At 42.6% G+C, this 23,420-nt stretch overlaps 1 protein-coding gene across 1 annotated transcript in view; it reads left to right on the forward strand.

The window, feature by feature from the left end:
- The window catches only part of ccdc88c (coiled-coil domain containing 88C), an 84,846-nt gene that overhangs the window by 23,897 nt on the left and 37,529 nt on the right, over positions 1 to 23,420 (forward strand). The window contains exons 4-10 of the mRNA XM_055863536.1: positions 8,694 to 8,763; positions 18,010 to 18,068; positions 20,627 to 20,710; positions 21,216 to 21,356; positions 21,486 to 21,682; positions 21,908 to 21,989; positions 22,400 to 22,558. Of these exons, the coding sequence (XP_055719511.1) occupies positions 8,694 to 8,763; positions 18,010 to 18,068; positions 20,627 to 20,710; positions 21,216 to 21,356; positions 21,486 to 21,682; positions 21,908 to 21,989; positions 22,400 to 22,558 (792 nt within the window). The remainder of the gene's footprint in view (positions 1 to 8,693; positions 8,764 to 18,009; positions 18,069 to 20,626; positions 20,711 to 21,215; positions 21,357 to 21,485; positions 21,683 to 21,907; positions 21,990 to 22,399; positions 22,559 to 23,420) is intronic.

A 23,420-nucleotide genomic window follows, 5' to 3' on the forward strand; every position in this document is an offset into this window, starting at 1 on the left:
AGGCCATGTTGTAAGGCAGGTCCTTACCAGACATCACCGGCAACAACGTTGCCTTTGGGCAAAAACCCACCTTATGCTGGACCAGACAGGACTGGCAAAAAGTGCTCTTCACTGACGGGTCGTGGTTTTGTCTCACCAGGGGTGATGGTCAGATTCACGATTATCGTCAAAGGAATGAGCGTTACACCGAGGCCTGTACTCTGGAGCGGGATCGATTCAGAGTTGGAGGGGCTGTCATGGTCTGGGGTGGTGTGTCACATCATCAGACTGCCTGCAATGACAACAGGCTCAATCTCAACGCTGTGCGTTACAGGGAAGACATCCTCCTCCCTCATGTGGTACCCTTCCCGCAGGCTCATCCTGACATGACCTTCCAGCATGGCAATGCCACCAGCCATACTGCTCGTTCTGTGCGTGATTTCCCGCAAGACAGTAATGTCAGTGTTCTGCCATGGCCAGAGACGAGCCCGGATCTCAATCCCATTGAGCACGTCTGGTACCTGTTGGATCGGAGGGTGAGGGCTAGGGCGAGATACTGTTACTTTTGACCCCCTCCCCCTTTTGTTCAGGGACACATTATTCCATTTCTGTTAGTCACATGTCTGTGGAACTTGTTCAGTTTGTCTCAGTTGTTGAATCTTACGTTCATACAAATAGTTACAAATGTTAAGTTTGCTGAAAATAAATGCAGTTGACAGTGAGAGGATGTTTATTTTTTTGCTGAGTTTATAATGTGCTTGTGGGGCCTCATCCCATAGTACAAGAGCTTCATCCTTACTGTAGGGCTTCCCTAACACAGCAGCACTGTTTATAGACTATAGTGTTGGCTTCTCCTCAGGAAAACTGTTTTGGGTGTGGTCTCTCTTCCTCTTATAATAACCTGGTCATGGAGCTCTGTCTATACAGCCCATTGTTTAGTGTACAACTAAAATACAATAAATTGGAATAGGAGGGAAGGGAATTCCTTTATTTTAAGTGCAATACCTAAATGTCTCTTGGATGAGATTGTCTCTGCTTTCTCCCAGTTACACAGTACACACATTAGTATGTACAGTTGAAGTCAGAAGTTTACATAGACTTAGGTTGGTGTCATTAAAACTGTTTTTTTTCAACCACTCCACAATTTTCTTGTTAACAAACTATAGTTTTGGCAAGTCGGTTAGGACATCTACTTTGTGCAAGACACATGTAATTTTCCCAACAATTGTTTACAGACAGATTATTTCACTTATAATTCACTATCACAATTTCAGTGGGTCAGAAGTTTACATACACTAAGTTGACTGCCTTTAAACAGCTTGGAAAATTCCAGAAAATGATGTCAAGCTTTAGAAGCTTCTGATAGGCTAATTTACATAATTTGAGTTAATTGGAGGTGTACCTGTGGATGTATTTCAAGGCCTACCTTCAAACTCAGTGCCTCTTTGCTTGTCAACATGGGAAAAAGTAATCAGCTAAGACCTCAGAAAAATGTTGTATCCCTCCACAAGTCTGGTTCATCCTTGGGAGCAATGTCCAAATGCCTGACGGTACCACGTTCATCTGTACAAACCAGTAGAACGCAAGTATAAACACCATGGTACCACTTAGCCGTCATACCGCTCAGGAAGGAGACGCGTTCTGTCTCCTAGAGACGAATTAACTTTGGTGTGAAAAGTGCAAATCAATCCCAGAACAACAGCAAAGGACCTTGTGAAGATGCTGGAGGAAACGGGTACAAAAGTATCTATATTCACAGTAAAACAAGTCTTATATTGACAACCTGAAAGACCGCTCAGCAAGGAGGAAGCCACTGCTCCAAAACCGCCATTAAAAAAAAAAAAAGCCAGACTATGGTTTGCAACTGCACATGGGGACAAAGATCGTACTTTTTGGAGAAATGTCCTCTGGTCTGATGAAACAAAAATAGAACTGTTTGGCCATAATGACCATCATTATGTTTGGAGGAAAAAGGGGAGGCTTGCAAGCCGACGAACAACATCCCAACCGTGAAGCACTGGGGAGGCAGCATCATGTTGTGGGGTGCTTTGCTGCAGGAGGGGTGGTTCACTTCACAAAATAGATGGCATCATGAGGTAGGAAAATTTAAGTGGATATATTGAAGCAACATCTCAAGACATCAGTCAGGAAGTTAAAGCTTGGTCGCAAATGGTTCTTCCAAATGGACAATGACCCCAAGCATACTTCCAAAGTTGTGGCAGAATGGCTTAAGGACAACAAAGTCAAGGTATTGGAGTGGCCATCACAAAGCCCTGACCTTAATCCCATAGAAAATGTGTGGGCAGAACTGAAAAGCATGTGTGAGCAAGGAGGCCTACAAACATGACTGTTACACCAGCTCTGTCAGGAGGAATGGGCCAAAATTCACCCAACTTAGTGGGAAGCTTGTGGAAGGCTACCCAACACATTTGGCCGAAGTTAAATATTTTAAAGGCAATACTACCAAATACTAATTGAGTGCATGTACACTGACCCACTGGGAATGTGACGAAAGAACTAAAAGCTTAAATAAATAATTCTCTCTACTACTTTTCTGATAGGATCACCACATCATTTTAAGAATGTGAATTAAGACAGGATATGTTTACTAGGATTAAATGTCAGGAATTGTGAAGAACTGAGTTTAAATGCATTTGGCTAAGGTGTATGTAAACTTACGACTTCAACTGTATGTGGTGCTTTTGAAGCAGTCCTGGCGGAGTGGATGGAAGCAGGAGTCCTGCTGTTCCCATGGGCTGTCTGTGATTGGAAGAGAGAGGCTCTGTGATTGGAAGAGAGAGGCTCTGTGATTGGAAGAGAGAGGCTCTGTGATTGGAAGAGAGAGGCTCTGTGATTGGAAGAGAGAGGCTCTGTGATTGGAAGAGAGAGGCTCTGTGATTGGAAGAGAGAGGCTCTGTGATTGGAAGAGAGAGGCTCTGTGATTGGAAGAGAGAGGCTCTGTGATTGGAAGAGAGAGGCTCTGTGATTGGAAGAGAGATGCCTGGGGGAACATTCTCTGACTGTTACTGTGTCGAGCCCAGCACTGGTCGGAGCTACCTAGCCTGTCTCTGCTGTCTCCTTGATCTTGGTTGGTTGGGGAGGAGGCTGAAGCTTTTGCTTTTGTCTCAACCTTTCACTTGTGCTTGCTTTCACTTGCTGACTCGTACGTCATTAGGAGTGAGACATGTAGAATTTGAAACACTTGGTCTACAGCTTCTCCATCAGCTTAATGTGAATAGCCTATCGGTCTCCAAATAACCATCATATGTATTTATAAAGCCCTTCTTACATCAGCAGATATCTCAAAGTGCTACAGAAACTCAGCCTAAAACCCCAAACAGCAAGCAATGCAGGTGTAGAAGCACCATCAAGCCAAAGGTCCAGAAAAACAAACAAAAACACGTGGCCTATGGATGTCCTAGATTGCACAGCTCTGTATTGTTCTGCATAGCAACAGAGGAAGAGCAAATAAGGCCCAGGCAAAATTATTTGATTTTTTTCAAAATTTCTGGCCAGTGATCTTTCTTTGACCCTCTGGTCCCAACACATCTTCAAAGCCATTCCTCCCAATGATGGTTCCATAATGTTACTGAGCTGTAGATGATGATCATGAAGTCATTTTCTTTCTCCTCCCCACTTCCCTGTTTAAACAAAGGTAGATTTTACAGTTGAGGAGATGGCTGTTGTCAAGGGACACGTCTACCTATTGCACAATACACACCTGCGCACACGAAAGGATGAGGTCAGCCAAAAACTATTTTTGTTTTTGTACTGAAGGAGTTACCATTGTTGGGTGGGTAATGGAGAGAGGGTAGGAGAGGAGAGATTTGACTCCAGTACCTGAACATGACCTCACCTGTTCCTGCAGGCTGAAATCGATCTGCACTAATCAATAATGTAAACCAGACTTCTTAGTGTGTCCCAGCCTGTTTTCCACTAACATGGCTGATAAACCAGTATTGTGTTCAGTTGGGCCTACCATAGCATCGCCATCACCCTTTTAAATGGTAAACTGAAAATATATATTTTTTCTGATTGGACAAGTCCAGGTAGTCCCTCCCTCCCTGTTTGTCATTTCAATTATACATTTTTATTTTATTTGTGCCTAATGATTATGACCCAGTACTGGAAAAACAAGGCAAATATCTCCATCAATAAGGTCTAGGAAGAGCCTTGAAGGCACCATCTGCATGGCTGTTGTCATGTTTAATTTACACCGGTTTGGTTTCTCTTATGCTGATTGAGATGATTTGGACTAGCTGACAGCAGGAGTTGACCAGGCAAAGAGATTATGCTTTCTAAATGACACCCTATTCTCTTTATAGTGCGCTACATTTCACCAGAGCCTAGTCAAAAGTAGTGCACTATAAAGGGAATAGGGTGCCATTTGGGTCGTAGACAGAGATAGCTAGGGAACTCTATTTAGCTATGCATCATAGCCAACACCTGCAGCTACTGTTAGTGTCCTCACTGGCCCGTCCTCCAGGGGGTAAACCGATAGGCAGCCGTTCTCCCTCAAGTTCCTCTCGATGATCACCTGCCTGCTGAAACAACATGATGGCTTGAGCCTGTAACACCTCTACAAAGCCCCAGTGCTAGCCATATTATACAAATCTTGTAATGGGAAATTGTTTAATGATGTTGCTTCCCTAAATTGATCTATTTAAGTATTAATAGGTGTTTTCTAAAAAGGCCTGGGGGTGTGATGGATAGAACGTAAGCCTGTGTTTGAATATTGATGAGGTGTAATAGAATAACAGACATATGGGGCCCTCTAGTCAGACAGTCTTATGTTTATGGCCATAAGAGGCTCCAGTCCAGATTCACCATGCTTATTTACTAATGTTGCACCCAAACCCAAGCATCTGTTAATAACAGGGGTAGTAAGATGTTGATTAAATAAGGCAGAGTTCCCACAGTTACAGAACATGCTAGAGTGATCCCTATCCACAAGAATGGCAGAACAACCAACAAGGTTAACTATAGATGTGTCTATTTTGAGTGTGCTGTCTAAAGTCATTTATGAATAGGTCAAGACTAATATTCTTGGTCTGGTTTTAGAAAGTCCCACTCCACTGACACATCTATTGTTTTTAACATACTTTATTAGGGGAGGAGAGAGAGAGAGCGTGAGTAAGGGGGTCAGAACAGCAGGTCCGTGACAAGATGGCATGACCTGTGAACAGGTTAGTGTTCCATAGCCGCAGGCAAAACACCAGAAACTGGATCAGCAGCACGAGAAGGTAGCACGACTGATGAACAGGTTAGGGTTCCATAGCTGCAGGCAAAACCGCGGTAACTGGATCAGCAGCACAACCAGATGGACTGGGGACATGAACAGCCAGGAGTCATCAGGTCATGTTGTCTTGAGGCATGGTCCTAGGGCTCAGGTCCACCGGGAGGGGAGAGAAGGAAAGTGTGAGATGGGAGAAGTAGAGTACCTAAGATTACACAGGACATCAGATAAGACATGAGAATTGCTCCAGATATGACAGACTGACTATAGCCCCCCGGCATATAGACTATTGCAGCATAGATACTGGAGACGGGAGATCGGGGAACACTGGCCCTGTCCGGGACAGGGCCAACCAGGCAAGATATAAACCCAACCACTGCCAAATCACTTTCTCCACACCACTAAAGGGATATCAACAGACCACTAACTTACTACCCTGAGACAAGGCTGAGTGTAGCCCATGTAGATCTCCCCCACTACATGAGCCCGAGGACAGGAAGGGCAAGCCAATGACTGAGCCCCCGTAATAGGGTCAGAGGTAGAGAATCCCAGTGGAGAGAGGGGAGCCGGCCAGGCAGAGACGGCAAAGGTGGTTCGTCACTCCAGTGCCTTGCCATTCACCCTGGGCCAGACTACACTCAGTTATAAGACCTACTGAGAGATGTCTTCAGTAAAGACTTAAAGGTTGAGACTGAGTCTGCGTCTCACGTGGATCGGCAGACCATTCCATAAAAATGTACCTCTATAGTCAAAATATCTGCCTCCAGCTGTTTGCTTAGAAATTTTAGGAATAATAACGAGGCCTGTGTGTTGTGACCGTAACGTATGTGTAGCTATGTACTGCAGAACCAAATTGGTGAGAGGGTTAGGAGCAAGTCCATAATTTGTACGTTAATTTGTAGAACTAGCGTCACTTTTGTTTTACTTTTAAACATTTGCTGCCATCCACTTCCTTATGTCTGGAACACAGGCTTCCAGGGTAGGCAATTTTGGGGCTTCACCATGTTTGATCGAAATGTACTGCTTGTGTGTCATCCGCATAGCAGTGAATGTTGACTTTGTGTTTCCGAATGACATTACCAAGCGGTAAGATAGAGAACAGTAGTGGTCTTAGAATGGAACCTTGAGGACTACCGAATCTTTCCATTGATTTGTCAGAGGACAAGCCATCCACAGAGACTAACTGATATATTTCTGACATCAGATCTGAACTTTTCCGCGTAAACCAGATGTGGTTTCCAATCCCTCCAAAAGAATGTTGGGCTCGATTGGTGTCGAGTGCAGGACTAAGGTCTAGGAGCATGAAGATACACACGTTAACAATATGAAATCAGCCTGCTCTCGTAATTGATTTTGTATGCAGATGACTCTGCTCTACTGGTGTCCCATAAGAACAAAGCCTCAGTGGAAAAGATCCTTAGTGCAGAGTTATCCAATATCAGTAAATTCCTTTCAGAAAACCTTTCTCTGCATATGGGAAAAAACAGAATCCAGAGTAAACCTTGAAGGTCCCCTGGTTTTAGTGTCCACGTGGGCAACTCAGTGGTTACACAAAAAACCTTGGTCAGCTACCTTGGGTGTGAATTGGTTGGGTACTTGACTGGTGACACTATGGCCGTGAAGGTTTTGACAAAGATAAACCACAAAATTGTATTTTTATCTCGGACCTAAAAATATCTTGATAGTGACAGTCTAATGACACTGACAGATGCGCTAGTTCAGTATCACTTTTATGTGTGCACATCATGGTTCACCAGCATCCCTAAACAGCTAAAAAATAAGCTACAGACCAGCCAAAACAAGCTGGTGGAAACTGTGCTTAACTCCCTCCTCGTACTCATCGAAGGTCGAGCATGTTAAACAGCTAGTCTGGCTATCTGTAGAGAAAAGGGTAGAGTATCTTGTAAAATCACCTTTTTTATATACTGTCACGGTTGAGTGGAACAAACTACCACAGCAACTCAAAGCCATGCCGAGCATAACTTCATTTTAAAATAATGTCAAAATCTGGCTAATCAAGGAATAGAACAATTGTTTCATGTCTGGATCTATGTCATGTATCTCTATGTTTATGTATTTGCACCATGGAATTTATGGACTACCAGGGGAACTAAGGACAAGCAACACCTGGTGACATTTTCACTGAGCTGCTGCTAGTGTAAGATGAGGAGCCTAGCAAGCAGTCAGACTCGGCTCTGTTCTGCTGTTTCTTTACCGATCTTGTGCTCTGGCTTTCTAGTTCAGTGCATTTGAAACAGAAGTGGGGGGTGTTTTTTGTGTTAGAGGTTTCTCAGGATGACGTGGGTAACAAATGGAATGTCCAACGGTTTTCACCTGACAATAGAGCTGTAGCTAGGCTGGGGCCTCTGCCAAGGGTCTGCTGCAATAGAAGGGAGGGAGAGTGAAAGTGGTCATTACCCCACACCACTACTACCCAGCCCCTCTATACAGAAGGCCCCTCCCTTGTAGTGGCGGCAGGCCCTTTGATTCTCCCCCAGGCCTGTCTAATCTAATGCCTCGAGTCCAGTGAAACCTGTATGGAAAAGGAGTAAAGATGTCATAGTAACTTCTGTTCTAATGCTCTCTTGCAATCGCTCTCTTTTTCTCTCGCACTCTCTCTCAGAATGAGGCTAACCTGACCCTAATCTTTCAGTTTTCCCTTTTTACATATCCTGCAGTATTACCTGAAGACAGTTAAATTCTCCAACAAGAGTCACGTTGTTCACTTTACTACAATGAGTTGTTTGAAGCACGTGCCTGGGGTTTACAGCTATAACCATTACAGGTGACTTACCAGTGTCAAGTTGTGTGGGTGTAATGTTTTCTACGTAGGTGTGTGTTTGAACGAGGAGCTAAGGTCATTTGGACATGTTGGGTCTGGTTTACTGTGTCTGTGTGATGTGTTATAGCTTGTTACCAAGGTGTCCATTGTTCCTCTGGTCCATTCTCTCACACACAGACATTGAGCATTCCATTTGTTACCCATGTGAGTGACAAACGAGAGAACAAACAGTACGTACATGCATGCACGTGTTGCATGTATGTGATTGTGTTCCTTCCTGATTCCCAACAAAACATGTTTTGTGTGTTATTACAACCCTGCCCATATTCTCTCTCACTAGGAGATTGTTACAGCTGGGCACTGCATTGGTTACTGTATGAACTCCCCTCCTCCCCAAACGTGTTCTCTACAAACTGAAAATGGTCCTTTCCATCAATATTTCCTGTCTGTGTTTAATACGTTTCCCTTTCCCACCTTGCTGTGGGTCTCTGTTCTAGCTCTGTTAGCAACTTCACCCTTCAAATTCATGCCAGTGGAAGCTTCCTGTTCTGTTCTAGCTGGAGTCTGTGGCTTTATTAGTTAGCCTAGTTAACCCCTGTACTGCGTTACAAGTCGACACAGTACTTCTGCTGCAATGGTTTCCTTCCTCTGGTCCTGCTCTTACTTAACCCGGTATGTTCTCATCTGTGTTTTCAGGACAGTCTCCAGCAGCTCATCCTGATGACCCTGCCTAATGTGCTGACCATCGCGAAGGACCCCCTCTCAGGTACTGTGGTGCTCATTCTCTTGTTCACAAACTCACAACAAGCCTCGGGTAGCTACGCCTCTAAATTCAGTTGGCTAGCTGGCTAGTGCAATATTTAAGTTAGGGGTCCCCATCTCTTGTTCACACTCACAATAAGTGCTTACAAATGCCTTTACGTATTCCCTTGTAATCTCGGTCCAGATACTGTTCTGAATGAGGGCCTGTTGGGGTGGAAAGGATGCACATGTTGTGGCCTTTTACTGGAGTCAGTCAGGAAGTGGGAAAGGCAGGAAAAGTCCATTGGAGCCCTTCTATCTGTAGGAGGCTAATCAGGCCATGGAGACTGCTGAGTGTGTGGGCTCTCCGGCCTGGTGTCGACAACCTCGCCAGCATAGACCTGATATGGCTAGATGTGGCTATGGAGACCGTCAGACCTTATATAGTGGGTGTGAAAGGTCAGAGGGCTGCTGTCTGCAAGATACAGGTATAGCTGGGGATAGTTCACCTAAGGCTACTATGATATATTGAGCCTTGATGGGACCATCTAGTCTGATTAGTAACAACTAAACTTTTATGAGAAGGAAGAGTTGTTTTTGTTTCCTCATCTAATTTTAATCTCTGAACCCAGAACCGTATATTGTGTACACTACCCTGTCATGAGTTTAAATCTAGCTAGTGTGGTTTATTCCGCCTCTGTCCCATATGATTTTTTTGAAACTCCACCTAGCTAGATGACTCCATAAAGCTAATACCCCGTAGTTTACACATACTCTATGTAGTTCATGTATGTACTTGCCGTGCGGTACAGTATGCATGAATGAATAAAAGGAACACCAGACCAGTTATTTCTATGGCTTTTGTAACTGCTGGCGTGAGAGTAGAGTATCTCCAGGATAATGACGTCAAGTTTGAAGTGTTCAGCTTCACCGCCAGACAATGTTGTTCCTTCTCCTCCCGGTGGCTAGGCCTTTCATGGGTTGGGCCACTACCATGCCGCTCACATGCTTGTTTTGCATGTTGGTTCCTGCAACTGTCTGTCAGACACACAAATAACTTATCAGGACCCATGTGGCTTATTTTTTTATTTTCCTGCCGGGAGCCAAGTTATCTAGATCTAGGCCTCTTGATTGGTTCCGTATGAAAACGTGTTTAGCAATCAAGGACAATAGTGGTCTAACATTGAATGGTGGAGTTGTTGGGAGGCTTTAGCTGTAAGCCAGCCTTGGTATGTGAACTGAATCTCAATATTGGTTAATGGGGTATGTGTTAATATTATTGTGTGTGGATTGACGCATTATGTTTGTATTGAATGGCCTTACGAAGTTAGCTTTTCCATGACTTCCTATGTTAAGTGTAGATTAGAAACAGTGAAAAGCTCCTCTCAGGGTTACAGCACTGCCTGCCCTGTGTACCTCTTTTGTCTTTTTAGTTGGTCTCAATGGAATAAGGGCAGAGCTGGGTCGCAGACAGGGTCTCCCTGGCAACCGCGTTGCCCTTTCCCCAGAGTGTTGATCAAGTTTTTTTTAAGTCCCTTCCAGGCCCAAGGGGATGGACACACACACACACACACACACACACACACACACACACACACACACACACAGCTGATCCCAGACAAACCCTGCACAAAACGACATGGTAAATACTTTTTTACAATCATGTGTCTTTAAAAAATTAATGGCTTGCTACGTCCACAAACGTAATCCTGAGCTGTGTCAGATTTGAATGATTGACCCACTAACTGATGGCTCCTAACCATCAGTGATGGGAGAAATCTTCCAGCCCACTGGTGTAAGAACTGGGGGGATGGGAGAGGTCCACAAAACTGTCATTTGGGATTTGCTGCCTGCCTGGCTGGTTGATGTTTATTGGGATGACGCTTGTCATTTCCTTTATGATTGATGAGGATCTTCATATTGCAAATGGACGGTCCCTTACTGGACGTCTGCGAGTGTTTTTATTAAAATAGGCCGAAGGCCTCAGGTCGTCCCCCTGGACGCGGTGTTCCGGGAAGTAAAAAAGAAAATACGTTTCTTGGGCAATTGGTTTCCTCAATATCAAATTGTAATTAAAAAATAATAATTCTGCTCTTCCGGAATATTCCACCAGCTGGCTGTATATGGCAAATGGACATTTCATCACCAAATGGACATGGCCGTTGCTCATAAACAGAAAAGACTTCAAACGAAACTCGGTGAGCACAGGGGTGGCCAAATGTACTTTTAGCCCAGAAACAAGATGGCTTCGAGGCCACAACGCTCTTTGAGTTAATGCACATTTTGTGGGATTAAAGGTTGAAAACAGTAAAACAGTGTTAATTTGACCGCTTCACGTCAAAGTACATAAACCTAAGATGTAAGGAAAAATACAGTTGAAGTTGACATACACCTTAGCCAAATATATTTAAACTTCATTTTTCACAATCCTGACATTTAATCGTAAAAATTCCCTGTCTTAGGTCAGTTAGGATCACCACTTTATTTTAAGAAGGTGAAATGTCAGAATAATAGTGGTGTGATTTATTTCAGCTTTTAGTTCTTTCATCACATTCCCAGTGGGTCAGAAGTTTACATACAATCAATTAGTATTTGGTAGCATTGCCTTTAAATTGTTTAACTTGGGTCAATTGTTTTGGGTAGCCTTCCACAAGCTTCCCACAAGAAGTTGGGTGAATTTTGGCCCATTCCTCCTGACAGAGCTGGTGTAACAGTCATGTTTGTAGGCCTCCTTGCTCACACATGCTTTTTCAGTTCTGCCCACACATTTTCTATAGGATTAAGGTCAGGGCTTTGTGATGGCCACTCCAATACCTTGACTTTGTTGTCCTTAAGCCACTTTGCCACAACTTTGGAAGTATTCTTGGGGTCATTGTCCATTTGGAAGACCCATTTGCGACCAAGCTTTAACTTCCTGACTGATGTCTTGAGATGTTGCTTCAATATATCCACATAATTTTCCTACCTCATGATGCCATTTATTTTGTGAAGTGCACCAGTCTCTCCTGCAGCAAAGCACCCCCACAGCATCATGCTGCCACCCCAGTGCTTCACGGTTGGGATGGTGTTCATCGGCTTGCAAGCCTCCCTCTTTTTCCTCCAAACATAACGATGGTCATTATGGACAAACAGTCAGAAGACATTTCTCCATGTGCAGTTGAAAACCGTAGTCAGTTTTTTTTATGGTGGTTTTGGAGCAGTGGCTTCTTCCTTGCAGAGCGGCCTTTCAGGTAATGTCGATATAGGACTCGTTTTACTGTGGATATAGATACTTTTGTACCTGTTTCCTCCAGCATCTTCACAAAGTTCTTTGGTGTTGTTCTAGGATTGATTTGCACTTTTTCGCACCAAGTACGTTCATCTCTAGGAAACAGGAAACAGAACGCGTCTCCTTCCTGAGTGGTATGACGGCTAAGTGGTCCCATGGTGTTTATACTTGCGTACTATTGTTTGTACAGATTAACGTGGTACCTTCAAGCATTTGGAAATTGCTCCCAAGGATGAACCAGACTTGTGGAAGTCTACAAATATTTTTCTGAGGTCTTGGCTGATTTCTTTTGATTTTCCCATGATGTCAAGCAAAGAGGCACTGAGTTTGAAGGTAGGCCTTGAAATACATCCACAGGTACACCTCCAATTGACTCAAATGATGTGAAATTAGCCTATCAGAAGCTTCTAAAGCCATGACATAATTTTCTGGAAGCTTCCAAGCTGTTTAAAGGCACAGTTAACTTAGTGTATCTAAACTTCTGACCCACTGGATTTGTGATACAGATTATTTCACTTATAATTCACTCTATGTAAACAATTGTTGGAAAAATTACTCGTGTCTTGCACAAAGTAGATGTCCTAACCGACTTGCCAAAACTACAGTTTGTTAACAATAAATTTGTGGAGTGGTTGAAAAACTAGTTTTAATGACTCCAACCTAAGTGTATGTAAACTTCTGACTTCAACTGTGTAACCATCCATTTATTTATCGTAGTTTACGAGAATTCGTACAAAGTCAATTTCATGATGCTTAAATAAATTTTGTTTTTAAGTTGAGGCGTGTTCAGGCGATACCATTAAGGCGGATTTTGGGGGTCCATGTGATTTTTCTGTTCCCTCTCACACACACAGTCAATATTGCGTGACACAGTGTGGGGCTTAGACACACAGAGCCTGCAATAGTTACCTGCGTTCGAACCATCAAAGAACCGTCAGACCTAGAGCTCTGAAACTTTAGAGCTTAAGTCGGTAGTGCACGGTGAGTTATGTGTCTCTAGAAGGTTCTCAGGCTGAGAAACAGCCTCGTCCATTTGCAATGTCTTCAATTCATTTAACGTCGCAAAAATGACGACATTTAGAGAAGTACAAGAATCACAAGACTAGGTACATTGACATTGTTCAATGTCAGAACTGGACCCGCAGCTCCAATTTAAAAATAAAATAATAATGGTTTTAACAGAAGGCGCTATGAATTGTGGGCCGGCTTTGAAATGTGCGATAGTTGGCTTCTAAAAGAGTTTGACAAAGTAAGTTTGTCAGTATGTATAAGTTTGGTGTCAGTATGATATCTTATTGACTGATGGCTGACTTGATGACAGTATAATATATTGGCATTGTGCGTTTTACATTGCGAATGGACAGTGTACATTTCCATTGTATTTAATGAGGGATTTCCCATCACCAAATGGACAGGCTGAAATCAACACCAACGAGTGATGGAGAGGAACCACTATCATTGCTCGGCCATCCCGAGTTCAACAAGCCAGTCAATTGGGCAGTTCTGCAGTATATTAGAGCATGTCCAATTCGTGACGCTAAATGCCCATTGTAATACATTGCAAATGGACAGTGTACAATTGTACATTTCCAATATATTTAATGAGGGATTTACCTTCACCAAATGGACAGCCTGAAATCAACACCAACAAGCGATTGGACCGTGTCCAATTACACATGCTATATTGTCAGTGTGAACATGCTCTTCTGCAAGTTGACAATGTCCATTGCCAATGTATATCCATAAGTACTTCCCATTACGAAATGGACATGCTGAATCAACACAAATGAGAAATTCTGACTTCCTGTGATCAAATAGATCTTCTAGGTTGATTCAGGGCTTAACATAGTGGTGTATATCATTTGGTCAGTATATAGGCCATCTCGACATTATATATGCCATTTGGACATGGTTCACTGACTTTTGGGCTCTGGCTAACTTCCTATGATCATATATGGCAAATGGACAAAACAAAGGCCTTTTGGGCAAACTGAATATAATAAGAAAAATGTAGTCTGGTTACGACATATCTATCTATCTATCTATCTATCTATCTATCTATCTATCGACATTTTGAAAAATGGTACAAAACATACTTGATATGAGGGTTTACAATTTTGAAAAAAATTTGATTTAGAAAATTTCACCCTTGAGACCTGCCTTTGACCATTTCCCATATGAAATCCTACAAAGGAGCGCGCTCACACCCTCAGGGATTTTTGGATAGTGAGACCTGGCATTTGCCATGTTCCACTTGCAGTATGTTTTTGATGAACTGCCGTCCATTTGAGTGGTGTTTGCGATTTGTGTATATGGTTCGCCCAATGCCAATAAGTAGCCATTCATTTTTGTCCATTTCATGGGGGTCTTCCCTTACCACTAGATAGGCCAGCTGAAAAGCCTATTGGCTATACAGTGCCTTCAGAAAGTATTCACACCCCTTAACTTTTGCAAATGTTGTCTTATAGCCTGAATAAAAAATGTATTAAATTGAGCTTTTGTGCCACACAATACCCCATAATGTCAAAGGGAATTATGTTAAAAAATGTACTAAATGATAGCTGAAATATCTTGACTCTAACAATTAAACCCCTTTGTTATGGCAAGCCTAAATACGTTTAGGAGTAAAAATATGCTTAGGTCAAGTTGCATGGACTCGGTGTGCAATAATAGTGTTTTAACAATTTTTTAATGACTACCTCATCTGTACCACACACATACTTTTATCTGTAAGGTCGCTCAGTCGAGCAGTGAATTTCAAACACAGATTCAACCACAAAGACCTGGGAGGTTTTCTAATTGAATGTTCCCATGTCTAGTTAGTCTTGACTTAAATTAGCTTTAAAATCAATGGCAAGACTTGAAAATGTCTGTTTAGCAATGATCAACCGCCAACTTGACAGTGCTTGAAGAATTTTGAAAAGAATGTGCAAATATTGTACAATCCAGGTGTGCAAAGCTCTAAGAGACTTACCCAGAAAGACTCACAGCTGTAATTGACGCAAAATGTGATTCTAACATGTATTGACTCGGGTGTGAATACTTATGTCGATTTGATATTTCTCTTTCATTTTCAATAAATTTGCAAACATTTCTCTAAACCGGTTAGTTGAGGTAATATGTACATGAAGGTAGAGTTAGTGACTATGTTAACAGAGAGTAGCAGTAGCGTAAAAGTAGGTTCTGGGTAGCCCTTTGATTAACTGTTCAGGAGTCTTATGGCTTGGGAGTAGAAGCAGTTAAGAAGCCTTTTGAACCTAGACTTGTTGCTCCGGTACCGGTTGCCGTGTGGTAGCAGAGAGAACAGTCTATGACACGGGTGGCTGGAGTCTTTGACAATTTTTAGGGCCTTCCTCTGACACCGCCTGGTATAGAAGTCCTGTATGGCAGGAAGCTTAGCCACAGTGATGTACTGGGCCATATGCACTCACCCTCTAGAGCCTTGCGGTCGGAGTCTGAGCAGTTGCCATACCAGGCAGTGATTAAACCTGTCAGGATGCTCTCAATGGTGCACCTCTAAAACCTTTTGAGGATCTGAGGACCCATGCCAAGTCTCCTGAGGAATAGGCTTTGTCTTTCCCGCTTCAGGACTTTCTTAGTGTGTTTGGACCATGATAGTTGGTTGATGATGTGGACGCCAAGGAACTTTAAGCTCTCAATCTGCTCCGCTACAGCCCCGTCGATGAGAATGGGGGCGTGCTCGGTCCTCCTTTTCCTGTAGTCCACAATAATCTCCTTTGTCTTTGAGGGAGAGTTTGTTATCCTGGCACCACACGGCCAGGTCTCCGACCTCCTCCCTATAGGCTGTCTCATCGTTGTCGGTGACCAGGCCTACCACTGTTGTCATCTGCAGACTTAATGATGGTGTTGGAGTCGTGCCTGGCAATGCAGTCATGAGTGAACAGGGAGTACAGGGGTACGCACCCCTGAGGGGCCCTTGTTTTGAGGATCAGCGTGGCAGATGTGGTGTTGCCTAGCCATACCACCTGGGGGTGGCCCGTCAGGAAGTTCAGGATCCAGTAGCATAGGGAAGTGTTTAGTCCCAGGGTCCTTAGCTTCATGACGAGCTTTGAGGGCACAATGGTGTTGAATGCTGAGCTGTAGTCAATTAATAGCATTCTTGCATAAGTGTTCCTTTTGTCCAGGTGGGAAAGGGCAGTATTGAGTGCAATAGATTGCATCATCTGTGGATCTGTTGGGGTGGAATGCAAATTGCAGTGGGAATAGGGTTTCTGGGATAATGGTGATGTGGCCCATGACCTACCTTTCAAAGCATTTCATGGCCACAGACGTGAGTGCTATGGGTCGGTAGTCATTTAGGCAGGTTACCTTAGTGTTCTTGGGCACAGGGACTATGGTGGTCTGCTTGAAACATGTTGGCATTACAGACTTCGTCAGGGACAGGTTGAAAATGTCAGTGAAGACATTTGCCAGTTGGTCAGCGCATGCTTGGAGCACACGTCCTGGTAATCCATCTGGTTGGGGTATGTACGTACGGTGACGTCATCTTTGCACTTATTGATGAAGCCAGTGACTGATGGCTTTGAGGAGTACACCACATCAGAAGAATCCCAGAACATTTTCCTGTCTCTGCTAGCAAAACAGTCCTTTAGCTTAGCATCTGTTCATCTGACCACTTTCTTATTGACTGAGTCACTGGTGCTTCCTGCTTTAGTTTTTGCTTGTAAGCAGGAATCGGGAGGATATAATTATGGTCAGATTTGCCAAATGGAGGTTGAGGGAGACTATGTGTCTGTGTGTGGAGTAAAGGTGGTCTAGAGTTGATTTATTTGTTATTTTCCCCCCTCTGGTTGCACATGTAAAGTGCTGGTAGAAATTCGGTAAAACTTATTTACATTTCCCGACATTAAAATCACCGGCCACTAGGAGCGCCGCCTCCTGGATGATAGTTTTCTTGCTTATGGACTTATACAGCTTATTGAGTGCTGTCTTAGTGCCAGCATCGGTTTGTGGTAGTAAATAGACAGCTACGAAGAATATAGATGAACATGCTCTTGGTAAATAGTGTGGTCTACAGCTTATCATGAGATACAAAACATTGAGACTTCCTTAGATTTCATGCACCAGCTGTTCACAAATATGCATAGACCGCCAACCCTTGTCTTACCAGAGGCCGCTGTTCTATCTTGCCGAAAAAGCTTAAAACCCCACAGCTGTATGTTTTTCATGTTGTCGTTCAGCCACGAATTGGTGATACATAAGATGTTAGTTTTTAATGTCCTGTTGGCAGGATATACGTGATCGTAGTTCGTCGATTTTATTTTCCATTGATTGTACGTTGGCTAATAGGGCGTTGTACGTTGAGGTGGCAGGTAGCCTAGTGGTTAGAGCGTTGGACTAGAAACCGAAAGGTTGCAAGATCGAATCCCAGAGCTGACAAGGTAAAAATCTGTACTTCTGCCCCTGAACAAGGTCGTCACTGAAAATAAGAATTTGTTCTTAACGGACTTGCCTAGTTAAATGAAGGTAATTGTTTTTATAAAAATGGGACCTATGGTAAAGGGAGATTACCCGCATGCCGTCGGATCCTTACAAGGCACCCAGACCTTCGCCTTCAATGTCTCTTTCTCCTGTAAATGACTGGGATGAGGGGCCTATTCCTCCAGTACGGGCCGAGTAATCGCTGTCCTGATATCTAGAAGCTCTTTTCGGTCATAAGACATGATGGTAGAAACATTGTACAAAATTTGTTACAAATAACGTGAAAAAACACACACAATTGGTTAGGGGATCGTAGAACGCCAGCCATCTCCTCCGGCTCCATCGTAGTGTTAAATTGGATAAAAATTAGACTGGTGTGCCACTAAGGTTAGGGGAAAGGTTAGATTTTAAAATGATATTTTATGACTTTATGGCTGTGTCATAGTGACTGCCCTGCAGAGCTGTGGGATTTAAACCAAAATCGAATCTGAGCTCAAACTCAATTGGCTATAAGGAAAGGGTGTTTTAATAAGTTATGTCTTCATCTTTCATCTTCAACAGGCAAGGGCATGGAGGAGGTGAAGAGAATGCTGCTGTTGATCCTAGGCTGTGCTGTACAGGTAACAGTCTTTTCTAACATATTCGACAGATCTTTCTTGCAAAATTGATTTGATCTCAATGATAATCTGAATGAATATAGTTAAAATTATATAACATTAACAAACCCTTTTAATTGAGCCAACCAGGTAGGCCTACTTTAGAATTAGATTCCCATTTGAAGACTGAGTCGGTGTGGAAGCAGTCAGTCATATACTTTTATTATACTGTAAACTATCTGCTTTGGCAAACATACATATTGTGTGTGTGTACAGTACCAGTCAAAGGTTTGGACACAACTACTCATTCAAGGGTTTTTATTTATTTTTACTATTTTCTACATTGTAGAATAAGAGTGAAGACATCGAAACTACACATATGGAATCATTGTAGTAACCAAAAAAGTGTTAAACAAATCAAAATATATTTTAGATTTTTCAAAGTAGACACCCTTTGCCATGATGACAGCTTTGCACACTCTTGGTATTCTTTCAACCAGCTTCATGAGGAATGCTTTTCTAATGGTCTTGGAGGAATTCCTACAAGCACTTGTTGGCTGATTTTTCATTCACTCTGCAGTCTAACTCATCCCAAACCATCTCATTTGGGTTGAGGTCGGGGGTTTGTGCCAGGTCTTCTGATGCAGCACTAATCACTCTCATTTTTGGTCAAATTGCCCTTACATAACCTGGAGATGTGTTTTGGGTCATTGTCCTGTTGAAAAATAAATTATAGTCCCACTAATCGCAAACCAGATGGGATGGCGTATATCTGCAGAATGCTGTGGTAGCCATGCTGGTTAAGTGTGCCTTGAATTCTAAATAAATCAGTGTCACCAGCAAAGAACCCCCACACCATCAAACCACCTCCTCCATGCTTCAGACCAATGGACATATTTCCACCGGTCTAATGTCCATTGCTCGTGTTTCTTGGCCCAAGCAAGTCTCTTCTTCTTATTGGTGTCCTTTTTAGTGTTTTCTTTGCAGCAATTCGACCATGAAGGCCTGAATCACGCAGTCTCATCTGAACAGTTGATGTTGAGATGTGTCTGTTACTTGAACTCTGAAGCATTTATTTGGGCTACAATTTCTGAGGCTGGTAACTCTAATGAACGTATCCTTTGCAGCAGAGCTAACTCTGGGTTTTCCTTTCCCGTGGATGTCCTCATGAGAGCCAGTTTCATCATAGTGCTTGATGGTTTTTGCGACTGCACTTGAAGAAACTTTCAAAGTTCTTGAAATGTTCCGGATTGACTGACCTTCATGTCTTAAAGTAATGATGGACTGTTTCTCTTTGCTTTTTTGAGCTGTTCTTGCCATAATATGGACTTTGTCTTTTACCAAATAGAGCTATCTTCTGTATACTACCCCTACCTTGTTTGTCACAACACAACTCCTTGTCTCAAACGCATTAAGAAAGAAAATCCACAAATTAACTTTTAACACTGCACACTGTTAATTGAAATGCATTCCAGGTAACTACCTCATGAAGCTGGTTGAGAGAATGCCATGAGTGTGCAAAGGGTGGCTACTTTGAAGAATCTCACATTTTAAAATATATTTTGATTTGCTGAACACTTCTTTGGTGCTACATAATTCCATATGTGTTATTTCATAGTTTTGATCTCTTCACTATTATTCTACAATGTAGAAAATAGTGAAAATAAATAAACCCTGGAATGAGCAGGTGTCCAAACTTTTGACTGGTACTGAATGTGTATAAATGTATACGTTTGTCACATATACCGGATGTGAAGTGTGCTGTTTTACAGGGTCAGCCATAGTAGTATGGTGCCCCATCAGGCAAATTAGGGTTAAGTTCCTATTTTTTTTCACGTTGTCGACTCAGGTATTTGAACCAGCTACATTTCGGTTGGCCCAGCACTGCTAGTCTACCTGGCGCCCAACCTTGCACCTGATCACACCAGGAAGTAAAGCTGTATTGGCATAACTTTACATGTTAGAACACATCCCTGTATTAACTGAAACTGATAACAGTAAACTTTAGTGCAACAGCAACGGCCTGTTATCTTATCAGCGTTTTATGAATCAATTCAAAATGTCCCTCAAAAGTTGAGATTCATTTCTTTTGAAATCAACATGTCCAGTGTAGCACCAATATCACAGAGCATGTAAGAGGCTCAGAGAGAGAGAAAGGGTTAAATAGTGCAGGGCCCACCCACCTGTACCTATACCAGAGGCTGTACTGTTCCATTCCCTTGGCTCTATCTCTCTAGCTTCAGCTCTGTACACTATTGTTTTCATTCCCTCCAATCCCCTGGCCTCTCCCCCTCTTTTTTTCTCTCTCTTTGTTACACTGCCCTGTTTTTTCCTGTTCCTAGGGGAAAAGCAGGATAGAGATGAAGTGTTGAATAGTTGACTTTTCCGCAGTTATTTTTCTGATACCTAAAAATAAAAATAAATAAAACTAAACTAACTAAAATAATAAAAAACCCAGTCCTTTGTGTTCAATAGAGAATGTGAAAACCAAGTCTTAATCATAATGTCTTTCTGATTAGTTTATAGTCGTGACCTATAGGTATCTCTAATAGAAATGCCTGCCGTTGTGACTTCCTCTGCAGTGTGAGAGGAAAGAAGAGATCATTGAGAAAATCAAACTGCTCGACATCGAGAAGCAGGCAGCCATCGTCTCCCACATTCAAGAGGTGAGTAGTGCAGGTGTTCACGGCAAAGCAGGCACACATGTTCATGCGCATCAGCCTTTTTTTTGTAGTGATTTTTATTTTATTTTTCTCACTATCTTCAGGTACGCATCTGGCTAAATTTGGCACATTTACAGAAACCTTGATTGATGTGCACTGTCCCTGTCAAATAAATCTAAAGATGTAAAGACATATTCAGGTTTTACTCCTAGGCCTACACTTTAACAGTATGTCATTTCCATTGACATTTAGCCAATCATGTTCATGCGTGTCTGTCAATTTGTTCATTGAGAATCTTTTATCACATGTACTTTGCATCTTCACATAGACACATTCAAGTCTTATTCCCAGGCCTACAGTAATATATTCCTTTTGACAATATTATTTTTTGCTTCACAGACCCAGAAATACACGGGAGGGGGCACTGTTATTACACATGTATTGGGTTTCAATGTAGAACTTATGGCATTCCTGTTGACATTGTTATATTGTCTGTCTACCCCTTCAGGTGACCCATAACCAGGAGAATGTGTTGGACATGCAGTGGCTGGAGCTGCCAGACATGCCCCCTGAGGAGCTCGACCCCCTGTCCCGTAACATGGCCCTGCACCTCCGCAAACTCATAGATGAACGAGATGAATGTGCAGAGGTTGGTATCAAAGACGGAACAAGTCTGAAACACATCCAAATCAACTGTATTACCCACAATAAGACTTGATTTGTGCACTTTCTATACACAGTCAATAGACTGACAGAATTCTTCTCCACCATCCTCCAGGTGATTGTGGAGCTGACCCAGGAGAAGGACTACCTCCAGTCCCAGCAGCCCTCCAATCACATGGGTTACCCCTGTCCTGAGAGGACTGTTTCGGGCCTGGACGGACCCGTCTCACTGCTGTCCAAAGAGGACCGCCAGCACCTGGCTGTGGAGCTGGCCGACACTAAAGCCAAACTGAGACGCTCACGGCAGGAACTGTGAGTCAGAATAGGGGAGAGGTTAGAGTCGGGGATAACATTTTAGCGTTTAGTACATTTTATTAAGACAAATAATTCCCTAAGATGTTAACTTCAGAAACACTGCAAGCCCTCTATCAGAAAATATATTGACTCTAAATAAACTAAACTTAACATGATTACAAAAATGTATATATGTCTGAATAAATTGATTTGCCAACCTCATATGTGCTGTCTCTCTCCCAGGGAGGAGAAGACTGAGCATCTGATGGATACCAAACATGAGGTGGAGAGGCTGGACCTGGAGATGCAGAAACTCAAGCAAGAGGTGTGAATTTTCTCTTTCATTTTGGCTTCCCCCCCTTTTTTCTCTCTCCCTGTTTCTCACTCACTTATCTAAACACACTGAAACCCAACTTTCCCTTATTTTCCAAGTCAGGATAAAGTTTCCTCCAAATCTTGACCACAAATGACATGTTAGAAAAGCTTTGAAATTTCACAGTAGTGAACATTTTAGCTGATGTCATATTCTCAAAGCCATTACAATTTTTGGATATTCACATGAGACCAGGAAATTCTGAAATGGAAAGATTTGTTATTTAGCCGTAACCTCCAGTACATCTAGTTTGTTGTACAATTCATGTGCCTTTACTTTGCAGCAACCAAACAGGCAGTATACAATTTCTGCAATTATAACCTCCAGACCAGATCCATAGTGTGCTTTTATGCCCTGTGCAGAACATGCAGGTGCTGGCGGAGGCACGGTCGGTGCGTGCCTACAGGGATGAGGTGGATGCTCTGAGGGAGAAGGCAGCCAAGGTGGACAGACTGGACACAGAACTGTCACGCTGCAAGGAGAGGCTACACGACGTCCACTTCTACAAGACACGAGTCGAGGTGAGACACACTGAGCATTGAATTTCATTGATTTAAAGTCACCAACATCAATTTTATGAAAGCTAGAATAAAATACAGTACTGTACATTAACAACACATGTAAAAGGAAAATACCTTTGTTTGCTCCACTGTTCATGCACCTTTGTTTGAAAGTGAGTTAGTGACAGCATTTATTTTTCTCATTATCAACACACATCCACATGTATAGCCTATCTCATCTGTCAAGACGGATTAATATTGGTTGTGCATATTAAGACCCATAATCCTTAGCAGCACGTCTTTCATGTCTCTGGGTCAAATCAGTTCCACTTCATTGACTAGAACCCCTGCTGTCTCTGTCACAGCGGAACAATGGCACCTCCTGATCAGCAGAATTGAGTTTGTCCAGGAAGGGAGCTCCACAGCTGTTAGTGGCAGGCCTTTTGAATCACTATATTTCCTATTGTCTCCATCTCTGCCTCATTTATATTTCACACTGTCTCCTTACTGAGAATATAAAATATATATATATTCGCTACATTTCAGTCCGACTGAACGGAATTACAAATCACCTTGCTTCCCCAAATAACTACTCATTTTGTGATCAAGATTAGAAAACATGCACAGCGTCTCAGGCCAATCCCCTTCAACACGCTGTATATATATCCCTCTGTTTTAGGGCTGTCCCCCGACAATAATAAAAATCTTCATTGACCAATCAATTGGTCGAAAATTGTAAACATGTATTTTCCATATATAGACACACCCTATGTGTTTTTAATAAAATCAACTATATCTACTGAACTTGTCTGACGCTTTAAGCATGCTGTTTGATTAAATCATTAAGACACATATGACTTGAGAGAGCCAGAGATAAAGATGG

This window comes from Salvelinus fontinalis, chromosome 15 (assembly GCF_029448725.1).
Source record: "Salvelinus fontinalis isolate EN_2023a chromosome 15, ASM2944872v1, whole genome shotgun sequence".
Classification (NCBI taxonomy): domain Eukaryota; kingdom Metazoa; phylum Chordata; class Actinopteri; order Salmoniformes; family Salmonidae; genus Salvelinus; species Salvelinus fontinalis.